Source organism: Dunckerocampus dactyliophorus, chromosome 1 (genome assembly GCF_027744805.1).
Source record: "Dunckerocampus dactyliophorus isolate RoL2022-P2 chromosome 1, RoL_Ddac_1.1, whole genome shotgun sequence".
In the NCBI taxonomy this organism is placed as follows: Eukaryota; Metazoa; Chordata; class Actinopteri; order Syngnathiformes; family Syngnathidae; genus Dunckerocampus; species Dunckerocampus dactyliophorus.
In genome coordinates this window covers 51,305,322-51,325,982 of record NC_072819.1, presented here as the reverse complement: position 1 = coordinate 51,325,982, position 20,661 = coordinate 51,305,322, and the positions used below count along the sequence as shown (strand labels likewise).

The 20,661-nt window shown below is 45.5% G+C and overlaps 1 protein-coding gene across 9 annotated transcripts in view; it reads left to right on the top strand.

Annotated features, from left to right (window-relative positions):
* LOC129192899 (histone deacetylase 4-like) overlaps positions 1-20,661 on the top strand; it is a 72,522-nt gene that overhangs the window by 38,766 nt on the left and 13,095 nt on the right. For 8 of the 9 annotated variants that reach the window (XM_054797326.1, XM_054797387.1, XM_054797342.1 and 5 more), the window contains 9 exons: positions 10,933-11,249; positions 12,473-12,623; positions 12,727-12,850; positions 13,047-13,165; positions 15,081-15,209; positions 15,293-15,402; positions 16,110-16,244; positions 16,315-16,507; positions 17,187-17,410. In XM_054797326.1, the coding sequence (XP_054653301.1) occupies positions 10,933-11,249; positions 12,473-12,623; positions 12,727-12,850; positions 13,047-13,165; positions 15,081-15,209; positions 15,293-15,402; positions 16,110-16,244; positions 16,315-16,507; positions 17,187-17,410 (1,502 nt within the window). Of the gene's footprint in view, positions 1-4,190; positions 4,396-10,932; positions 11,250-12,472; positions 12,624-12,726; positions 12,851-13,046; positions 13,166-15,080; positions 15,210-15,292; positions 15,403-16,109; positions 16,245-16,314; positions 16,508-17,186; positions 17,411-20,661 lie in introns of those variants that run through there. The other variant, XM_054797396.1, reaches the window with a different exon arrangement.

Genomic DNA, 20,661 nt, shown 5'->3' with positions numbered 1-20,661 from the left:
CCGGCGGTGAAAAGTGAATTTCATATGAATGGAAAAAAGAAAACCTGTTTACGATCTTCTCAACACGATGTTTTAACATTAGAGCCAACTAGACATGAAGTAACACCCCTACTGTATAGTCACGTCACATGCGTATTACCCAACATATTGCAATAATGTCACGCTGCAATAAAAGGCTGTTGTTCAAGTCTGGTGCTGTGGTGGTCTCATGGAACAGTTGCTGACACCTAGTGGCCAACGTAGGATACTACATGAACAGGTTGAATGGTGGTCTTCAAGGCTTACACAAGTTCATGTAGACATTTTTAACATTCAAACTGCTTCACTGTTTTGCTTGAATATGCGAGTCGTCAACCACGAAACGGCCATCGTTTATTAATTGATGTTTGAAAAGCCATGACAGGGTGAGGGGGCGATGTTCCGACCACGATCTAGCGAGGGACAATTGCATTTAAAAAATGTTCACCCAAAACCAAACGATCCAAATACTTCTCCTCTTTGCCCCCTCCATGAGTCGTGGCAGGGAGGTGCTGCACGTCGGCCCTTAGTGCTGAGGCGGAGGCCCAGCATGGCATCTGTTACGCCTAATGGGCATGAAGCTCTGGTGGTCAGAGCGGGGTTCATACGCTCCGAACCTCAAATCAATGATGCCAGCCTTTTTGCATTCTCTGGTATAAATAGATTGGAGTGCTCCTGGGGGGCCTTAAACAGAGTGATCTGTAGCAGGGAACTGGCAAAACCTAAGATGGGTATCAGGATGGGACGGGATGAAGTGGCCTCTGTTTCCCACGGTTCCCACTGCCGCTAAAAGTATGCCAGTACGCCTGGTAACTCGTCCATGGAACCAAGTGGCCAAACAAAGCTGTGAGGAATAAATGAGTTGGGACAGTACAGACAGAATCAACTTTATTGTTTATTTATTCATAGAACGCACACAGAACGATGAACAACTCATATCTGACTCCTTTCCTCCTCGTCACGAGCACAATGCACCATTTTCTGGTGAGGTGTTCAAGAGCAGTGTGTATTGGGCAAAAGAAAGTGTCCGAACCAGAGAAGGTGAGAAACACTACTGGAAAAGAGGAATGCGATAGAGCGCCACGGCCATCTTGTTTACGCGTGTGTCCCACAGCGGAGGAAGATGCCAGTGTCTTCATCACATACACGCGCGGGCACACAGCGGGAGACAAATGGAACGCCGAGCTGTTAAGGAGGCATTTTTGTGATGCAAATGTATTTTGGGCGCCACACACGGGAGGCCACAAACTGCTTCGGTTGGCGAACACGTAGCAGACCCTGCAAACACGATGCGGCGAGCGGCTGTGACCAGCTACACTGATGAGTGACGCATTCACACCCAGAGTGAATTTGACCATTTTCCTACGGTTTTGATTGGCTGTCAAAGTAGTTCAGAGGAGGAAAATGGCCGGTGTTGTTGAAGTACTCTTGCTAGTGCCGGATCTTGCTAGCATTGAAGATAAACTATAAATGTCCGTGGAAATTAAGCCAACGAGATCCCATGCCACTGCTTTTTTCATGTCCAGAGGGCTCTAATAATGTTCAAAAGCGTATTTAGTAGGTGGTAAGATTCAAGATTCAAGAGTTTTATTGTCATATGCACAGTAAAACAGCAGTTATACTAAGCAATGAAATTCTTATTCTGTTCATTCTCCCAAGAAAGGAAAGAAAACACAAGAAAAAGAATAAGAACATAAGAAACATAAATACCATCATAAGAAACATAAACACCAATAGATTAAGCAACAACAACAGAAGAGACATTAATTCAAATAAATAATACAAATAAATAAATAAATAAATAAATAAAGTGCCGTGAGTGTGTGTTGCGTGCGGCGTGTGTGAGTGCTTCGTTGAGAAGCCTGATGGCCTGTGGGTAAAAGCTGTTTGCCAGCCTTGTGGTCCTGGACTTCAAACTCCTGTAGCGTCTGCCTGACGGTAGGAGTGTGAATAATGAGTGTTGTGGATGTGTGCTGTCCTTGATGAGGTTGTGTGTTCTTCGTAGGACTCTAGTTTTATAAATGTCTTGCAGTGAGGGGAGGGCTGCCCCAACAATGTTCTGTGAGGTCTTGATCACCCGCTGGAGTGCCTTCCTATCACGTGTTGTACAGTTACCGTACCAAACAGTGATGGAGGCGGTAAGGACACTTTCCATAGTGCATCTGTAGAAGCAACTCAGGATTGTGGTGGACATGCCAAATTTCCTCAGTCTTCTCAGGAAGTACAGTCTCCTTTGGGACTTCTTCATAATTTGTTGGGTGTTGTGAGACCAGGTGAGGTCCTCGCTGATGTGTGTGCCAAGGAACTTGAAGGTTTTCACCCTCTCCACCTCAGTCTCATCAATAAACAGGGGTCTATGCGGCTCCTTTTCCCTTGTTCTTGGGTCAATGATCATCTCTTTAGTCTTATCTGTATTGAGAAGGAGATTGTTATCACGACACCAAGCTATGAGGTCCGCCACCTCTCTTCTGTATGATGTTTCAACACCACCAGTGATCAGTCCGATGACTTTCCTTTATCCAACGTACAGACAACTTCTCAAACAAGCTTCCCCTGTAAGTACAGCAGTTAAAGTGTGGAATGAAGAAACTGATCAAGTACTTCAGGACTGCTTTGGCTGCACAAACTGGGATGTGTTTAAAACTGCAGCGGGGAGGGAAGATTGTACTGTTGATTTGGATGAATATGCTTCTGCTGTTACTGGCTACATTAGCTCATGTATAGAGACTGTTACCACCACCAAGTATTACAGAAAATACCCTAACCAAAAACCGTGGATGAACTGTGATGTAAGGGCTAAGCTACGTCCTCGTTCGACTGCATTTGTCATGGGCACCGCTGATGACTACAAAAAGGCCAGATATGACCTGAGGAGGTCCATACGAGAGGCCAAAAGACAGTACAGACAGAAGCTGGAGGGCTACTATTCCACCTCAGACCCCCGGCGCATGTGGGCGGGGCTCCAGCACATCACAGACTATCGACAGCAGAGTAGCGTAGCCACGTCCAGCCAAACCACACTTCCTGATGAGCTGAATCAGTTCTATGCCCGCTTTGACACCCAAACTCCTGATGAGCAGAGAGGGTGGCTGGACTTGGGGAGCACACAGGACTCACCTCTCATGGTGACATCAGCTGATGTGCGCAGGGTTCTGAACAAAACAAACCCACGAAAAGCAGCAGGCCCAGACAACATCTCAGGACGTGCACTTCGGGTTTGCTCATCAGAGCTAGCTGATGTGCTTGCTGACATATTTAACCTGTCGCTTGCACAAGCATCTGTACCGACCTGCTTTAAGTCCACCACCATAGTGCCCGTACCCAAGAAGAGCAACGTGACCTGCTTGAATGACTATCGCCCTATAGCACTCACTCCTATTGTTATGAAGTGCTTTGAAAGAATAGTCATGAGCCACATCAAAAAGAGCATCCCAGCCACTGTGGACCCTCTACAGTTTGCATATCGCCAGAACCGGTCCACGGATGATGCAGTCAACACTGCCAGCCACACAGCCCTTTCTCACCTACAGGGCCAGGTTTGTATGTCTTATTTTCTTTTATTATGTCTTACTTAGGGGTGTTATTTCATGTCTAGAGGGCTCTAATCATGGTATTAGAATGTCTAAAACAGGTTTTTTATGCTCTAACTGTACTCCATTTATTCATATTGAATACTACTTTGTGGGAATTCACCTATTGAGGTCGGGTTTGGAAGCAATTAACGTGATAAATGAGGGAGTATTGTACATTGAAATCACCCAAAGAGATTTAGGCGAGGAGTGCACTGAAAAGCAATAAGGTTAAATAATAAACGTGTGGTAGTATATCTGGCATCTTACCTGCGTTTGGAGCCCTTCCATGTCTCAAAGTGACATCCTTTATTTGGGGAAAACAAGAGAAGGTCACGCTAGGAGTGATGGGTACTTGTGTTCTTTGGCCTGAGAAGCAACGGTAGGGGAAGACACAGAAAGAGACTGGGAGTAAACGTGTGTGTGTTTATTGGAGAGGCTGCCCATGTGAGAGGAAGTGACGTTCGCTCCTGGAAGAAAAAAAGGGGGCAGCATAATAAAGCGACTGCACGCCTGAGATGCCCTGTGATGTCACTGCTGGGCAAATGAGGGAAAAGGGACGACCGAGAGAGAGAGAGAGAGACACGCCTCGCAGGTTAAAGAAAATGCAGAAGGAAGAGCTGTGGGATGAATGGGGGGGGCTCGGCGAGCAGGACAGGAGGTTGTCTGTGAAGCAGGGAGCGTGGACGGGTCATCATAGCATCTCCTTGTTTTGGTGTGATGTGAGCCTTTGTCGCCTCTTTGGAAAGCATGTGACGGCTTTGGCTTGTGTCAGGGACTCGACACCCGCAGAGGAACATTTTGTACGGTAAGTGGGGGTGTTTGATGTGTGGCTTTGCATCGGCCGAGGTCCGGTCTGCCTGTGCTAAGCAGCATGACGGGCAAGGTAAAAGCTAACCCATGCTACCTTGTCTTTGTGTGCCCTGCCGTTCCAGCCTCATCAAGTAAAACAACGCTGCGTTTCATGAAATAACCGTGAACACATGAGTCACACTCACAAATTTAGGAAGAGCACTGAGAGGAGTGCACCTCAAGGGCCGCTTTCTTCTTCGCACACAACGTACCTGTTGCATCCAAACACACGTAGGAGGCAGAGAAATATCGTCACGTCACACCTGACTGTTAGTCATTTTATGGTCAACCCATCGGCAAACACGTTGCTAAGTAAGTAGCATGTCAACTCTTATTTGTTTTGATGGAAGCTGCATGCATTGCACGGCAGTGCTAGCCGGGTAGCAGGGCCTCGTGGGTAGTGGTGGCATCACTGTTGGTGCTCCCCAGGGGGTGTTAGGCCTGCAGAAGAAACAACCATCCGCAACAGTCATGATTAGTGTCTATTGTCAAAACCTACCCAGACTTGCTACATATGATTAGGCCTGTCACGATAACAAATTTTGCTGGTTGATAATTGTGCTGCAAATTATCGTCGACAACTTATATTATCGGCAACATTATTTGAGACCATTTATTTCATTATTGACAGGACAGGTGTACTGCACATTTGAACCACGAGATGGTACGCAAGTATAGTGTACGGTGTACCTGTGTGAGACATTAGCTTGACACACAAGTTGCCTGCATGTATGTTTCTGCAATGGAGCCGCCAACATTGTCAAAATGGCGGCAAAAAACCTTGGAAACTCCTGTTACCGGCCATGAATGGAAGCTAGCAAAGTTAGCATAGTTTAGCAGAGCGTAGTGCAGCCGTGCGTGTGTGTGTGTGTGTGTGTGTGTGTGTGTGCGCACTACTCAGGCTTGATCAGTGTGTAGGGGCCATTTTCCAATGCCCACTGACGAGGTGCAGGTTTTGAGTGGAAAAAAAAAACCGAGAGGCACGTTTATTCTTGCACCCAGCTGGTATCAACCGTCAATTGCTACAAATGATTGTCAATATTTGATATCATCGGCAACATTGTTTAGGCCATTTTTCATTAATTATTGTCATGACAGGTGTAATTCACATTGGAGCCACTAGATGGTGCTCAAGTATGGTGTACGCTGTACCTGTGGGACACATTAGCTTGACACACAAGTTGCCTGTGTGTATGTTTTTGCTATGTAGCCAGCCACACTGTGAGTGTGCACCATTTTGCACTGTTTAGTTTCTATTTGCCGACCAAACGGCTCAGTGAGCGTTGGCTGTCGGGACGTAGGCTCCGCTGCCTGAGCACCGCCATCCCTAGTTTTTTTTTTCTCTCCCCATTTGAGAAAAATGTCCGTGTCGGTCGTCTGTGTTCATGCGCTCACCGTGTTCTTTCTGTTTCAAACTGAATGTTCTCACACGTACGCTGCCTCACAAAGCTAACTGCTAACTCTCTGTACCCACTCACTAGTAGCCCCGCCTCCACAAAGAGGCTGAACAAGAGGACGGGAGGGTTCACTCTCTCCTTTCATTCCACTGTAGAACCGATGCACACAGACACATGCAAACACACGCATTCATGCATGTCAATTTATTGAGGGTGTCGTCATATTTTATCGTTCGATGAATTGATTTATCGATCATCATGACAGGCCTACATATGACAGACGAAAAATCTCACAAGAGTCCCTTTTTAATGCATTTATAGCCCACAGCATCTTGTGTAGCTTTCAATCTGGTACTCCCCAGCAGGCAGCCGGTTTGAAATATGTTCCCAGCAAGTCTGATTTGATCCTGCTCAGACACACTTGTTGCAAACATGAAGGAGCCTCGTTGGATCAACGTCAGACGCGCAGATGGATTGAGACAATCGCTTCTCTTTGATTGTCAACCTGTTGCTCTCCCGTCGCTCGGCGCTTCTGCTCGCCTTGTGTTTCGGTGACGGGAACTGTTGTGTCAGGAAAACAGCCGCAGTTAGCATTTCTTTCCATGTTTGCGGAAATGCAGGCAAGAAGACACGTGATCTTGGTCTCCAGTGTATTCCATGGACCATCGCATTGGGTGCTCATTCTTCACATGCAGGACAATTCACTGCTTCCAAGCGTAAAGGAGATTGCGTGGAAGGTGATCAACTGTTTCAGGGGTGTCCACGCTTTTTTTACAGTGAGGGCCACATAGTGAAAATGAAAGGATGCAAGGGCCGCTTTAGTATTTAGTGAAGCAACACATGGAGACATGCTAAGAAGCTACATGTAGCTTTCCCCTTTGTAGTATATGTGTACTGTAGGTGGCATGCTGCTAAAAATGACGTTTTTTTGATCATAATACCAGTTTATTCTTGTAAAATTGGCACCTCTGTTCTTCATTCCAATATGACTCATATTTTGACTTCATTCCTGTAAAATTACAGCTGTTTTTTCCATTTCAAATGTTCTTCTTGCAATGCTAACTTTATAGCTTTTAAAAAAAATAATGTATTTTTCCAACATTGTTACTGAAATTATATTTTTCCTCATTTTACAAGTTTATTCTCATATTTTTTTCAAATTAGAAATGGATTTTTTCCCGTGTAATATTTTGACTTTACTCTGGTAACATTTCTGCTGTTGATTTTTTTTTTTTTTTTTTTTGCATAATTTTCCAAATATTTCAGCTTCTTTTCTTCTGATATTTGGACTTTCTTCCCATGTCATACATTTTCCCGAAATTCAGTTTCCAGAAATTGTAAAAAAGAATGACATGAATGAAATGAAAAAGAATGAAATTCCAACGTCATGCATGTCATGCACGGCAACGACGTGTGTCCTCATCCTGAGACTGCAACTCTTCTCCTCATATTTTGACTTTTCATTGATTTTCCCAATTTTGATGCTGCTGTTGTTTTTTTTTTTTTTAAGTTTCCTTGTTAAATTACATTTTTAGACTGTGCGGTGGGCTGCTAAAATCACAGCCGCGGGCCCCAAATGGCCCCGAGGCCGCACTTTGGGAGGAGACGAGTGTTACTTGGAATGTTAAACCTAAAATGACCATTAGGACCAATCATGCCCTCATTTTCACAGGACACACGTCACAGGAAATAGTAAACGATGGAGAAGCATCCTGATGAAGCTTGCACGTCCTGAATAAGCTGATCACTTTGCTGTTTGAAGTGGTTGAGAAATGCGGCAGACAAAAAAAGAGCTGCAACAATTAATCAGTGACGAATCGATGATCCAGCTAAGCAGCAACTATTTTGGTCTTGAACGGATGGTTTAAAAATGTTAACACCTTCAGAGTTCTGCCTCTCAGATGTTATTTGTACAGTCAAACCTGTCTTAGCGGCCACCTTTATAGAACAGCCACCTGCCTATAGCAGCCACTGAAAAATCCCCCAGCAAATTTACATGTTATAGACCCTGTGTATAGCAGTCACCTGTCCAACGCGGCCAGCAGCCACCGATTTTGTCTCCCTTGGTCAATATCTGATCGCATATAGCGGCCAAATTACCAACTCAAGTAGAAGCTTCATGCACGAAAAAGTTTTGTTTTTCAATCGATGAAGCCGTCGTGTGTAGACTTTAATTACTGAGTCCTAGCTCAGTCACAATCATTCACAAGATCCACACAAACTGTCAGTTGTTCCACATAAAAAAGCCGTCTTCTTTTGAGCTTGCTATTTCCTGGTCAAACATGTAACTTTAAGAGCATTTGCACCAAAACATTACCGCAAAGTAGGCTGGGAACAGGACGTGCTCCCAGCGACGCTACAATACTGGATGCACGCTAAAACACTTTTAAAACGCTTTTTAAAAAGGCAGCAGGAGCAAAACTGAGTTTGGTTGTACTTAAATGGAATATTTTAGAATGTACTCACGTTATTTTTCATCAATCCTCATCCACCAATCCATCAAAGTCCTCATCTTCTGTATTCGACACAAAAAAAAGCCGTCTTTGCCATTCGCTACTACAGTGGAATTTTCAGCTCCGAACCGTATAGTAACAGTAATAGTAAGGGCGACCTGACTCCAGCAAAGAAGGAAACTTCTCCTGTTGCTTCTGCCAACTTTATTTATTGAACGCGGCCACCAGACAGCAGCTCAGAACACACACACATCTCTCAGCATCGTCTCTCCTTCCTGCTTGCCCACAAGGCAAAGGTTAAACAAGCCCCACTACATAGCTGTCCAGCCAATGCCTGTAAGAAATGACGCCGTTTATTTCCTGGTGTGCACTGGTCAATACTGTAATGCCGCTTGTTGTGGGGAAGGAGAGACTCACGTCGCCGATGCACTTTAATGGCTTTATTAACAGCGGAGAACACTGCAGGACTTTACATCCACGCCAACATAAACACACTTCCCAACTCTCTCCAAACTCACAGCTAGCACTGAGCCTAGCTCTCCTGCTCGGGACGCCCACCGTCACTTCCAGTCACTTCCTGATGAACTAAAGCTGTAATGACACTCTGCCGTATAAAAGTAAAATATTAAAAACAAGCGTAAGACATTACTAGCACAGCTTTGTTCTGTGGGTGGTGGATATATTCTATCAGTTATTATTAAGCCTCTAGCTTCCTTTTAGTAAGTAAAAACCTTGGCTATGATTGCACTACATTGTCATGTAGACCTACAAAGTACACTTGGAAGAACAAGAGGTGAATAAATGTATTGCAACTGATGTGAAACTGATGAGGGGTAGGATTAAATAAGCTTTGCTTCTTACTACTCCTTTTTGGACATGCAAAATTGTGAATTGTACTATGTGATGTGCTACTGTTTGACTCATATGCATGTTCAGGATTAAAACCATGAACCATGATAATAACAAGCCTAGCAGTGCTGTACAACTTTTATCAGCAGTCCGCAGTGCCATCTACTGGTCAACATTATTATTATTTTTTTCCCTTTTTTTTCTTTTTTTTTTCCTCTACTGGTCAACATCCAAACTGGACGCCAACCTGTCTATAGAGGCCACCTGTCTATAGCAGCCACTTTTACAGACTCCCTCTAGTGGCCGCTATAGACAAGTTTGACTGTATTTATATTATATATGTTAATATTTGTTCATGTCCTCGGCCGCGCATGAAAGCAAAACGGGATGTTCACACAAACCAGCTTTGACGCTGGACAACGCTGATCAACATTTCTGATCTGTTGTGGACCAAACCACTCGTCATATTGATGTTGTCCGTCTTGGGCCCCACCCTTTACTCGACTAAGTCAGTAATCACCGTGACCATTCCTTTACTAGAATGTTTTATTTGATTGTGTTTTATTGTTTTATCTTACTGTCTTTGTCACTCAGTCTGTCTTATTCTTTGACCTGGCAGGGACTAACCATGCACATGCACATGCACTGTTGAAATGTGTACCACATTGGAATGACGACTGCTGGGTGGAGGATCCAACCAGCCAGCGTCGGGTTGGGGAAATTAGGAATGTCCTGATCCACATTTTTTGGCATCCGATCTGATTTTTTTTTTTATAGTCTTGCCAATCTGATCTGATCTGGTATCGATCCTTTTTATTTATTTATTTATTTTAAAAAGCTTTTGTTCCAAACATGAATGTGTGGAATTGAATATGGTTATGAAAATATCTCTTCAAAGCATTAAAAATAATTTATATTGCACATTGTTCAGCTTTTGCAACAAACCTCTGTGAGTCAGGTCCCTAATCCAATAAAAGATCCAATAAAAGTCCATCCAAGAAAAGATCACATTGGGAAAAAAAATGGGCTTGCAAAATCCATTTAGGGTAGGACTGATCATGTGACACGGTTATTGATCACTTTGTGGTGTGATTTAGAATATGACTTTTTTTAGCAAACACTCTTCAGTGTAATAGTCATTTATTGACGGTCCCTAGTATGAACAACCAGCACTCCCTGTGTGAGCCGTGGAGGAGCCAGAAATGTTTGATTGGGGGGCCAAGGTGAGCCCATTGCTCACACGGGGGGGGGCAATTAGTTGATGAACCTACTAGGTAGACACAAGAAATAAAGTGACTCACGTGTGTTTCGCCTCGCGGGTGTCCGGCTGGGGTTTTTGTGTCCTTGTTGAAGCGTGTTGCTTCTGCCGTCGTGTTTCCCTCCTCCTCCTCGTCCGTTGTGGGCCAAGGATTCATTTGTTCGTGGTGGCGCCCTGCAGTCCTGGCATCCTCTGCCATTCGGGCACAGAGCGTTTCGTCTGCGTTGTGGCTTTTGCAGGGGGGAGGGCTTGCGGGCGTGCAATGTTCGGAGTTGGCTTCTTCTGTTGCTTCTATTGTTTATGGTATAGGCGGCTCACACGGTTAGCTAGTTTGCTAGCCACGTATGGCCAGGACCACAACTGCCAACCTTCTGGTTTCTGGACGACTTGCTCTACCCTGGCCGCCCCTTGCACCCTCCTTGCACGACAAAAAAGGTGTGAAATGGCGAGTCCGTGCTGGAGCGAGGGAAGAGTGTATTCCCAGGAAGGTGCAGGCCTGGTGGGTTTCATCACACATTTGGTCTTTGTCCCAACAGTGGACATCAACTCAGCACTGCCCCTGCGCCTCCCTCCGGCCGCCATCCCCATGGATCTGCGCGTGGACCAGCACCCGCAGCAGCAGCAGCAGGTGTCCCCGCTGTCTCCCTCCCGCCAGCAGTCCCCGCTCGGTGGAACGATCCAGGCCGGCGGGGGCGCGGCCTCGGCTCCTGCACGCGAGCAGCAGCTACAGCAGGAGCTGCTGAACCTGAAGCAGAAGCAGCAGATCCAGAGGCAGATCCTCATTGCAGAGTTCCAGCGGCAGCACGAGCAGCTTTCCCGCCAGCACGAGGCCCAGCTGCAGGAACACATAAAGGTACCTTTTGGTGTTAGCATGATCATTGACCAGCTGCTGACAGCAGAAGGCAACAACAAGTCACTTTGACTTCGTTTACCGAAACGGGGATGGAATATGTGTTGCGTAAGCTAACAGGGCTGCTACACTCCAGCGTGTTTCTTCCAACATGTTTGCTTTCAGCGTGGCAGACATCGCGCTCACCGGACCGCAAAGCGAATCTCCGTCGGCACACCCCCCTCCTGCTCACCTGTCCTCCAAATATTCCTGTGCTCGTTTCACAACAGCACACTTGTGGGGCGCCCCTCACCGCCGATAAAAGCCTGAAAATGGATTGGGAGGCGGGAGATTAGGTTGGAAGTCTTTACCTCCTTTTCTTCCCTCCTCGTAACTCCTTCTTCCACTCGTTCATCCTCTGCCTTCTTCTCCTTGCATTCGCTTCCTTTCCTCCCTGCTCACCTGCCACCTACCTCTCCTTTTTTCCTTGGGGGACGGGGGGCAGTGTTGTTAGGGTCCTGCAGGCTGCGGTAGGGCTGCGGGACCACTCGGGTGGAAGCCAGCGACGCATCGCCCGGCCTCAGTCAGCCCCATTCACACGCACACACGGCAGTGCGCCTCGTTAGCAGGGGAGATGCTGGAAGAAAGCCTCCCGTGTGTTGTTACGGCCTTTGGCTTTTCTTCCGAGCCCTCACATGCAGACTTCCAGTCGCTCCCCGCTGCTGGCCGCCAGCTGATGACCCTTGCGAGCGCCGCTTGCATCCACGGTCACGTCTGGTAAAGCGCCTCGCAGCCCCCAGCGTCTTGTGGCCAGAATGTTGTTCTGCTCTTGTAAATGCTCGCTGCGCCTGCCGGACGTACGGGAATGATTCCACACGAGCGCTGAAAGACACCACATGTGCTCGCGTTTGAAACTCCATTGATTCTATTTAGTATGAAGTCATGATTGGTATTTCTCATTGTGTGTTTATGACTCATGTCATCAGAATAGGATTTATTTATTTATTTATTCAATCTTATTTTGATGCTTACTTTGGACCTTTTGATTTCTTGCTCCGATGTCTTCCTGCTCGCCGTCACACACGTTGGCTTGTCGTCGCTTGTCGAGTTCGTCCGAAACAAATGAGCCACACCAACGTTGGTACGCGCGAACAAAACGTACTCCCGGGTCTGATGGGTTTGGACTGACGCCTTCTCTTGTTGGGTCGTTGTTCAGTTGCATTTGGGATTGTTCTTGGCTCCTGCAGCAGCAACAGGAGCTGCTGGCCATAAAGCACCAACAGGAGCTTCTGGAGCACCAGAGGAAAATGGAGAACCACCGTCTGGAGCAGGAGCTGGAGAAGCAGCAGCGTGAGCAGAAGCTGCAGCTGCTGAAGAACAAGGAGAGAGGACAGGAGAGTAAGTAGGAGGCTCCTTACGCTTCATACGTGCATTATTACGGGTGCTGGAGGAGATAGAAAGCACGTCACAGTAGAAGGTTCCGTCTTGTTTGGCTCCTCAGGTGCTGTGGCGAGTACAGAGGTGAAGATGCGTCTGCAGGAGTTTGTCCTCAACAAGAAAAAGGCGCTGGCCCAGCGCAGCCTCAACCAGGGTGGTCCCGCCAACGATGCCCCCTACTGGTACAGGTGAGTAGCCATGGCTCGTGGGATTGCGATACTGCCGTATGAAATATCAACGCTGTCCTGGAAGAGGGTTTGCTGGAGGACTCCAAGTCTAAATCATGAACAAACATGCATGACTTGCTGTGGGACCCTGATGATGTGGGCTCTTCACGTTCACGTACGTCCTTGCCTGGTCCGTGCTTCTGGTTTACCGTCACAGGAAAACTCAGCACAGCTCCCTGGACCAGAGCTCACCTCCGCAGACGGGCCTGTCCCCCTACAACCAGCCCGTGCTGGGCGTCTACAATCCCCGCGATGACTTCCCGCTGCGGAAAACAGGTGCGCCACGCAGCCACGCGCACTTTGACATCCTGAGAGCCACGGTGTGTGTTTGTGTGTGAAGTTGAAGCGGCAGCCATCTCCTCGGGGCTTTGGGACACGGACCCGCTGAGCAAACACAGACCACATTGAACCAAGTCAAACGAAATGAAACACAGCTTTTAGGGTGAAGTAGTAACCCCCCCCTTGTAAATCACATTCCTCCACAATGTAGCAACTTTCAGCCAACTGTTGTTGCTTTATTTCAAACTACTGCAACTTCTGAGTGCAACTGGACCGGCAGCGCTTTTTTGTCACCGTTAATTGGCTCCAGACCCGCCCCTGATAAGGACTTCTTATTCATGAAGCCAATACTTTTGTACTTAGAGCACAGACAACCTGTTTACATACTTCCTAATATGATATTTAACATCATTAGAGCCCTCGACACATAACATAACACCCCTACAGTCACCTTTACACTCCATAAGTATGAAATTAAGCAACTGAAGACACAAGTAAGTCTTCCCGGTTCATTGCGTGCTTGGTGTTAGCATGCTAATGTTAGCATTGTTAACATGCTTCGGGTACATTTACGGGTACATACATATATAAACACATAGCACTATCATTCATATATATCATATAACAGTAGCATAGTAGCATTTTTAGCCATTTGCGGGGGTAGACACATATACAAACACGTAGCATAGCATGTTAACATTAGCATGGTAGCATTTTTAGCCATTTTCACAGGTAGACAGTTAGCACTACCATGCTAGGTGTTAGTATGCTAACATAAGCACCGTAGCATTTTGGCTTTGTGAAGGGAAAGCGGGCGGGAGACGGTCGCTATAGGCTGGATTCTGCAACGGGGGCGCAGCTGATCGGCATTAAAAAGTGTGTGCTTTTTCATGCAAATCGGTGGCTGATCGATCGGGAAACCCCCAATTTAACATGTTCAAACCACGCCTTTTTGAAGAGAAGAAGAGCTGAAAGCATCCACAGACTGGGAGGGGCTTCGAATGGCGGGAGGCTGCTGTTGGAGGGAACAAGTCTTGTGGCGACAGGAGCTCTTTTAGATCAGGGGTGTCCAAAGTGTGTCCTGCTTTTGTATTGGCCTGTGAGACATTCTAAAAGTAGAATTTAACAAGAAAACTAAAAACACAGCAAAAATTCTGCATTTGTTTTACGTGAATAAAGTCCAAATATTGCGAGAAAAAAAGTTGTAATCTAACAAGAAACATGAGAATGAAAAAAAAGAAAAATAATGTCATCTTAGAAAGTTGAACTATTCAAGCAAAAAAGTCAGACTATTATGAAAAGCAAATAAAACAAAATAAAATTGTTATTTTTGGAAGACGAGCTTGGAGAAAAAGAATAAAGTCAAAATATTCTGGTAATAAAATCATAGCTAGAATAAACAAATAAAAACAAAGAAAAAAGTTGTGTTCTAACAGGGAAAAAGTTAGAATTTCACTGGAATAAACTGGTGATGTGGTGAGGAAAAATGATGTCATTGACGTGAGGTTGTCATATTATTATTATTACAAATGACAGATGATTCCTGACTGATTTGGTGCTGAAGCTGTACAAATATGAAAAAGCAGAATCAAAGTTTGCGTCATGGTGGGGCATTTGTTTCTAAGGACAACCCCACTGTCAGGGACGTGATAGTAATCTGCCACTGGACGTGCTCGTGATGATGCTGATCGTCCATGACCTTGCTTTGTTGTGTCGTGTGATGTGTTGCTTCACAAAATCTCAGAGTGGCAAAGTTGCATCCTTTTGTTTCTGGCTATGTGGCCCACGTGTGGAACCCCCCTGAATGAGGGCACGCCACAGCGTTGGTCATGCCAAGCCATGGACAGGACCAGTGCACTTCAAGTGCCTTTTAGCTGCTGAAGTTCTTTTCAAAAAAGGATTCTCCTTTTAGCCTCGGAGCCCAACTTGAAGCTGCGCTCCAGGCTGAAGCAGAAGGTCAGCGAGCGCAGGAGCAGTCCACTCCTTCGCCGTCGAGACAGTCCCATCGCCTCTGCAAAGAAGCGCTCTCTGGACATGGCAGGTACAGCAGCTGACCAGGGTTTCTGTGACCTCTTACCTGAGCAGGATGCATTCAAAGTGTGTGTGTGTGTGTGTGTGATGCAGATTCCGTGTGTAGCAGCGCCCCGGGCTCGGGCCCAAGCTCCCCAAACAACAGTTCCAACAACATCCCCAACGAAAACGGCATCACGGTGTCGGTCTCCAACAGCACTGAGGTAAGCTTCTGCAACTTAACGTGGGGTGGGTGGTCCGGTAGATGGTCAGGTGTCCCCTCCCCCCACACAGCGCCACGCTCTGGCGGATCATCTTGGCATTGTTGTGCTGAGCTGAGCTCCTGCATGTGCTCTTCAGATGATGACCAGGACCGCTGAGTTATTGTAAAATTATATTTATATTATTGTATTTGTATATGTATGCTGTTTACTTAATATAAATATATTTAAATAAGTAAAAATATTAATATAAATCATATTTTTACAATAATTTAATAAACATTTACCGTTACATTCACAATAAATAATAAAATAATATATTAAAGTAAAAACAAAATTAATATTACTAACAAAAACAACATAAAAATATTTTTTTTAAATCAAAAAGACAATCTTTCTTGCTAAATGTATTTGTCAATATTGACAGAAAAACTTATATTTTTTTGTTGTCAAATCCAATTTAAAATGACTATTTTTTTTCTTAGTTATTAATGTAATAATTATTAACAAATTTCTAAAATAGAGTAATAAAAAGTGGCCCTCTGAGGATAACCACAACAGCAATGTGGCCCACGGTGACCACTTTGACGCCCCTGTTCTAAAATGACATATTTGACATTACGTGCATTTTCAAATGTGCGGCTGTTTTGTAGATTGTTGGATGGTCATCATTTGTGGTTCCTCTGAGGGCGGGTGTCACCGTGTTTCAGGCATCAATGAGCCAGAGGCTGTGCAGCGGTGCTGAGCGGGGTTCTATTAACCAGCTGTCCCTCTACACTTCACCGTCTCTGCCAAACATCACCCTGGGCTTGCCTGCCACCGCCACCGCCACCGCCGCGTCCAACGTAAGAACCTGGCTTGGCCACCAGCACAATCTCTGGCACGCGCTGCGTATGAACAACTGCACTTTCACAGGTGACGTCCGCTCAGCAGGATGGCGGCCTGCAGCCGGCGCTGTCCCTCAGCCCTCCTTTCCTTTCCGGCGGCCACTTGACACCCTACCTGGCTGAGGCGGCAGGGGGGACGGGCGGACACGGTGCGCACAGTCCGCTGCTTCAGCACATGGTACTCATGGAACAGAATCCTGCCCAGAGCCCCCTGGTGACAGGTAGGAAATCTCCCTCTCAGTCAATGAAAGGAGATCAAAAATAGTCACGGCTGCGGTGTTGTGTTCTTGGGGACGCTACGGGGGTCCAGCGGGTGCCCCTTGACACTCACACAGACGGCCATTCATAAGTCTGAAGTGTTTTTGTCAGTGTGTGCACCGAGTGACGGCAGACACTGATGCGTTATGTTCTGTTTCCGACGGGCACAAGCGCAGCGACGACCACACGCTGCTGTTTGCAGGCGATAGCAGTGAAAGGCCAGCGACGTGCACAAGACGTATCTTTGTATCTGCTTGCATAGCAACTTCCAAGCAGACACGCACGCCCACCAGCCGGGGGCACAGAGATTCATAACTTCTCAGTTGAGTTCCACAAAGGGGTTACTTTACATAATGTCAAGAAAATCATTGTACCTTTCTGCGTGTGTACTCACAAGCTCTCCGAAGATGACCAAGCTGCTGTCCTTGCTGTGAAAGAGCAGCAGACAGGAGCTTTGTTGGCTCACGGATTCATCTGCTAACTCCTATTAGGGCTGACTCTTCCAACGCTACCAATCTTCCTCATCTTCGGTCAACTGCTGCTCGTTTTCATTGTGTTGCTGAAGAAAAGAACAAAGCTGCTGCTGTTTGGTTGCAAAACTCGGAGACGCTAACGCACCCTTCTCCTGCGACCGCACCTCAGGTGTCGGTGGCCTGTCCGTGTCGTCGGCCGCCTCCATGGCCAAGCTGCAGAGGCAGCACCGACCTCTGGGACGCACTCAGTCGGCACCGCTGCCCCAGGGGAGCGCCGCCCAGGCCCACGCGCAGGCGCTGGCCCTGCAGCAGCTTGTGGTCCAGCAGCAACACCAACAATTCCTGGAGAAGCACAAGCAACAGTTCCAGCAGCAGCAGCTCCAATTCAACAAGGTGAGGAAGGGGAGTCAATGCTTCCTTTATGACGTTAGAGCAGGAAAAATGAAGCCATTTTAGGAACATGAAGTGGAAATATTAAAGAAAGACGAAGTCGTTATATGATGCAGACAAAGTTGTCATGAAAACGGTCGATTGTTACGAGAATGACGTCAAAGTATGGGAATGACGTGACATTTACAAGAATAAAGTTGAGAGAAGGGTTAGAAAAAACAGCTGTAATCAAAATATGAAGAGAAAAAAAATTCTATTTTATTCGAATAAGCTCATAAAATGATGAGGAAAACTAATGTCATGTTAGTAGCATACAATTTAAAAAATGGTTTTCTTAACAGTTGTAATATTATGAGAACCATCCATCCATTTTCTATGCTGCTTATCCTAATTAGGATCGCAGGCATGCTGGAGCCTATCCCAGCTGACTTCAGGCGGGGACGCCAGCCGATGGCAGACAATCAATCATTCATAGCTATGGACAATTTAGAGTGGCCAACCCCGGTCTTCCAACTCCTGACTGTGTGGCCAACATGCTAACCACTCGGCCATCATGAGAAGCAATCAAAAGAGAATTAGGATGGGGAAAAATGTACAATATTATGGGAATAAAGTCATCATATTTGGAAAAGAAAATGTGATTATTTGGTTTGGTTTAGTTTATTTGAACATGAAGGTTCCAATGGAATACATCTCATGAATCATTTCACAGTTCCACATGTCCTAAAGGAGTAGGAAGAAGCAAAGCTTATTTAATCCTACGCCCCATCCATTCCACATCTAGTACAGTACATATTATTCACTTCCTGCTTTCCATGTCATGTTTTCTGTGATAGTCAGAATAATACATAATAGATAACGGTAAGACACCCCCAAAAAATATAATAATAACAAATAAATAAATAAATATTTAAAATAAATAAATACAGTCAAACTTGTCTATAGACAGGTGGTTTGAATGTTGACCAGTAGAGGGGAAAAAAAAGGAAAAAAAAGGGGGGGGTGGGGGAATAATAATAATGTTGACCAGTAGAGGGCACTGCGTGACTGCGGATAAAAGTTGTACAGCACTACTAGGCTTGTTATTATCCACGACCCACAGAACAAAGCTGTGCTAGTAATGTCTTACGCTTGTTTTTAATATTTTACTTTTTATACGGCAGAGTGTCATTACAGCTTTAGTTCATCAGGAAGTGACGGTGGGCGTCCCGAGCAGGAGAGCTAGGCTCAGTGCTAGCTGTGAGTTTGGAGAGAGTTGGGAAGTGTGTTTATGTTGGCGTGGATGTAAAGTCCTGCAGTGTTCTCCGCTGTTAATAAAGCCATTAAAGTGCATCGGCGACGTGAGTCTCTCCTTCCCCACAACAAGCGGCATTACAGTATTGACCAGTGCACACCAGGAAATAAACGGCGTCATTTCTTACAGGCATTGGCTGGACAGCTATGTAGTGGGGCTTGTTTAACCTTTGCCTTGTGGGCAAGCAGGAAGGAGAGCCGATGCTGAGAGATGTGTGTGTGTTCTGAGCTGCTGTCTGGTGGCCGCGTTCAATAAACAAAGTTGGCAGAAGCAACAGGAGAAGTTTCCTTCTTTGCTTCGGAGCTGAATAACACTGACAAGTTAACAGACTAGTAGCGAACGGAAAAGAAGACGGCTTTGTTTGTGTCGAATACAGAAGATGAGGACTTTGATGGATTTGTGGATGAGGATTGATGAAAAATAACGTGAGTACATTCTAAAATACTTCAATTAAGTACAACCCAACTTAGTTTTGCTCCCGCTGCTGCATGCATGCTAGCATATGTTTTTTTTTTTTATTGTAGCGTCGCTGGGAGCACGTCCTGTTCCCAGCCTACTTTGCGGTAATGTTTTGGTGCAAATGCTCTTAAAGTTACGTGTTTGACCAGGAAATAGCAAGCTCAAAAGAAGCCGGCTTTTTTATGTGGAACAACTGACAGTTTGTGTGGATCTTGTGAATGATTGTGACTGAGCTAGGACTCAGTAATTAAAGTCTACCCAAGACGGCTTCATTGATTGAAAAACAAAACTTTTTCGTGCATGAAGCTTCTACTTGAGTCGGTAATTTGGCCGCTATATGCGGTCAGATATTGACCAAGGGAGACAAAATTGGTGGCCGCTGGCCGCGTTAGACAGGTGACTGCTATACACAGGGTCTATAACATGTACATTTGCTGCGGGGGATTTTTCAGTGGCCGCTATAGGCAGGTGGCCGTTCTATAAAGGTGGCCGCTAAGACAGGTTTGACTGTATTTAAAATAAATATGAATAAAGAACTTTTTTTTTTTTAAACAAAACAAAAAAAATAACAAGCATGACAGAACAATCATTGTGATGATCAAGACTCTTCTTCCTTGTATTTAGTAAACATCAACTGCTTGTATTGTTTGTGAATGTGCTCATCTCTGTACTTTGAGTTCCTTACTTGATCCGTTCCATCATTTAATTCCACATACAGAAATGCTGTGGCTTTTCAGCCTTGTTTTGGCGTATAAATGTTTTAAGTTTCATTTCCTCTAAGATCATATTTTTCCTCTCTGATAGACAAATACTGTATGAGGTTTTTGGCTAACGAGTTATTAACTTTATACATTATTCTAGCGGTTTGAAAGTGTACTAAATCTGCAAATTGAAACTGTACTAAATCTGCAAATGCAGAGGAAAGTTGAAATATTTGGAAAAAAAACAACAGCAAAAATGGGAAAAAAGAGCAAAGACGGAAGTTTCTTATTCATCTTAATCACAAAGCTCAGATGGAGTGTTTTTCTCAAAATGCTGTAAACTCCTGTGTATAAGCCGCACGTGTCCACGTCCTAAAATGGCATACTGTGGCGAGCACGAGTCCTTGAGGACCAGGCAGCTCCTTATTTGACAGGAGCCAATCATGAGCTATGAAAAAACCCACAACAAGCTCGTCAACCCATCGGAAGTGGCAGGAGGTCATTACTCAATTTAACAGTCTGACTCACTTTAGAAACGCTAAAATCATCACACAGCAACTTAACACTTAAAGGCGTACCAATAAATATACAAACATGTACCAATACCGGTTTAAAATGGAAAAAGACATTTTAAAGTTGTCCCACAATGCATTGTGTTTGAGCAAAGCATTTCATTGGAGGACGAGCTCAATATGCGTTGAAAAGAGTAATACATTTGCATCACTAAAATGCCTCCCCGAAAAACAAATCAGACGTCACAATTGCTCGGCGTTACTTTCTCTGTCGTTGTAACAGTGCGC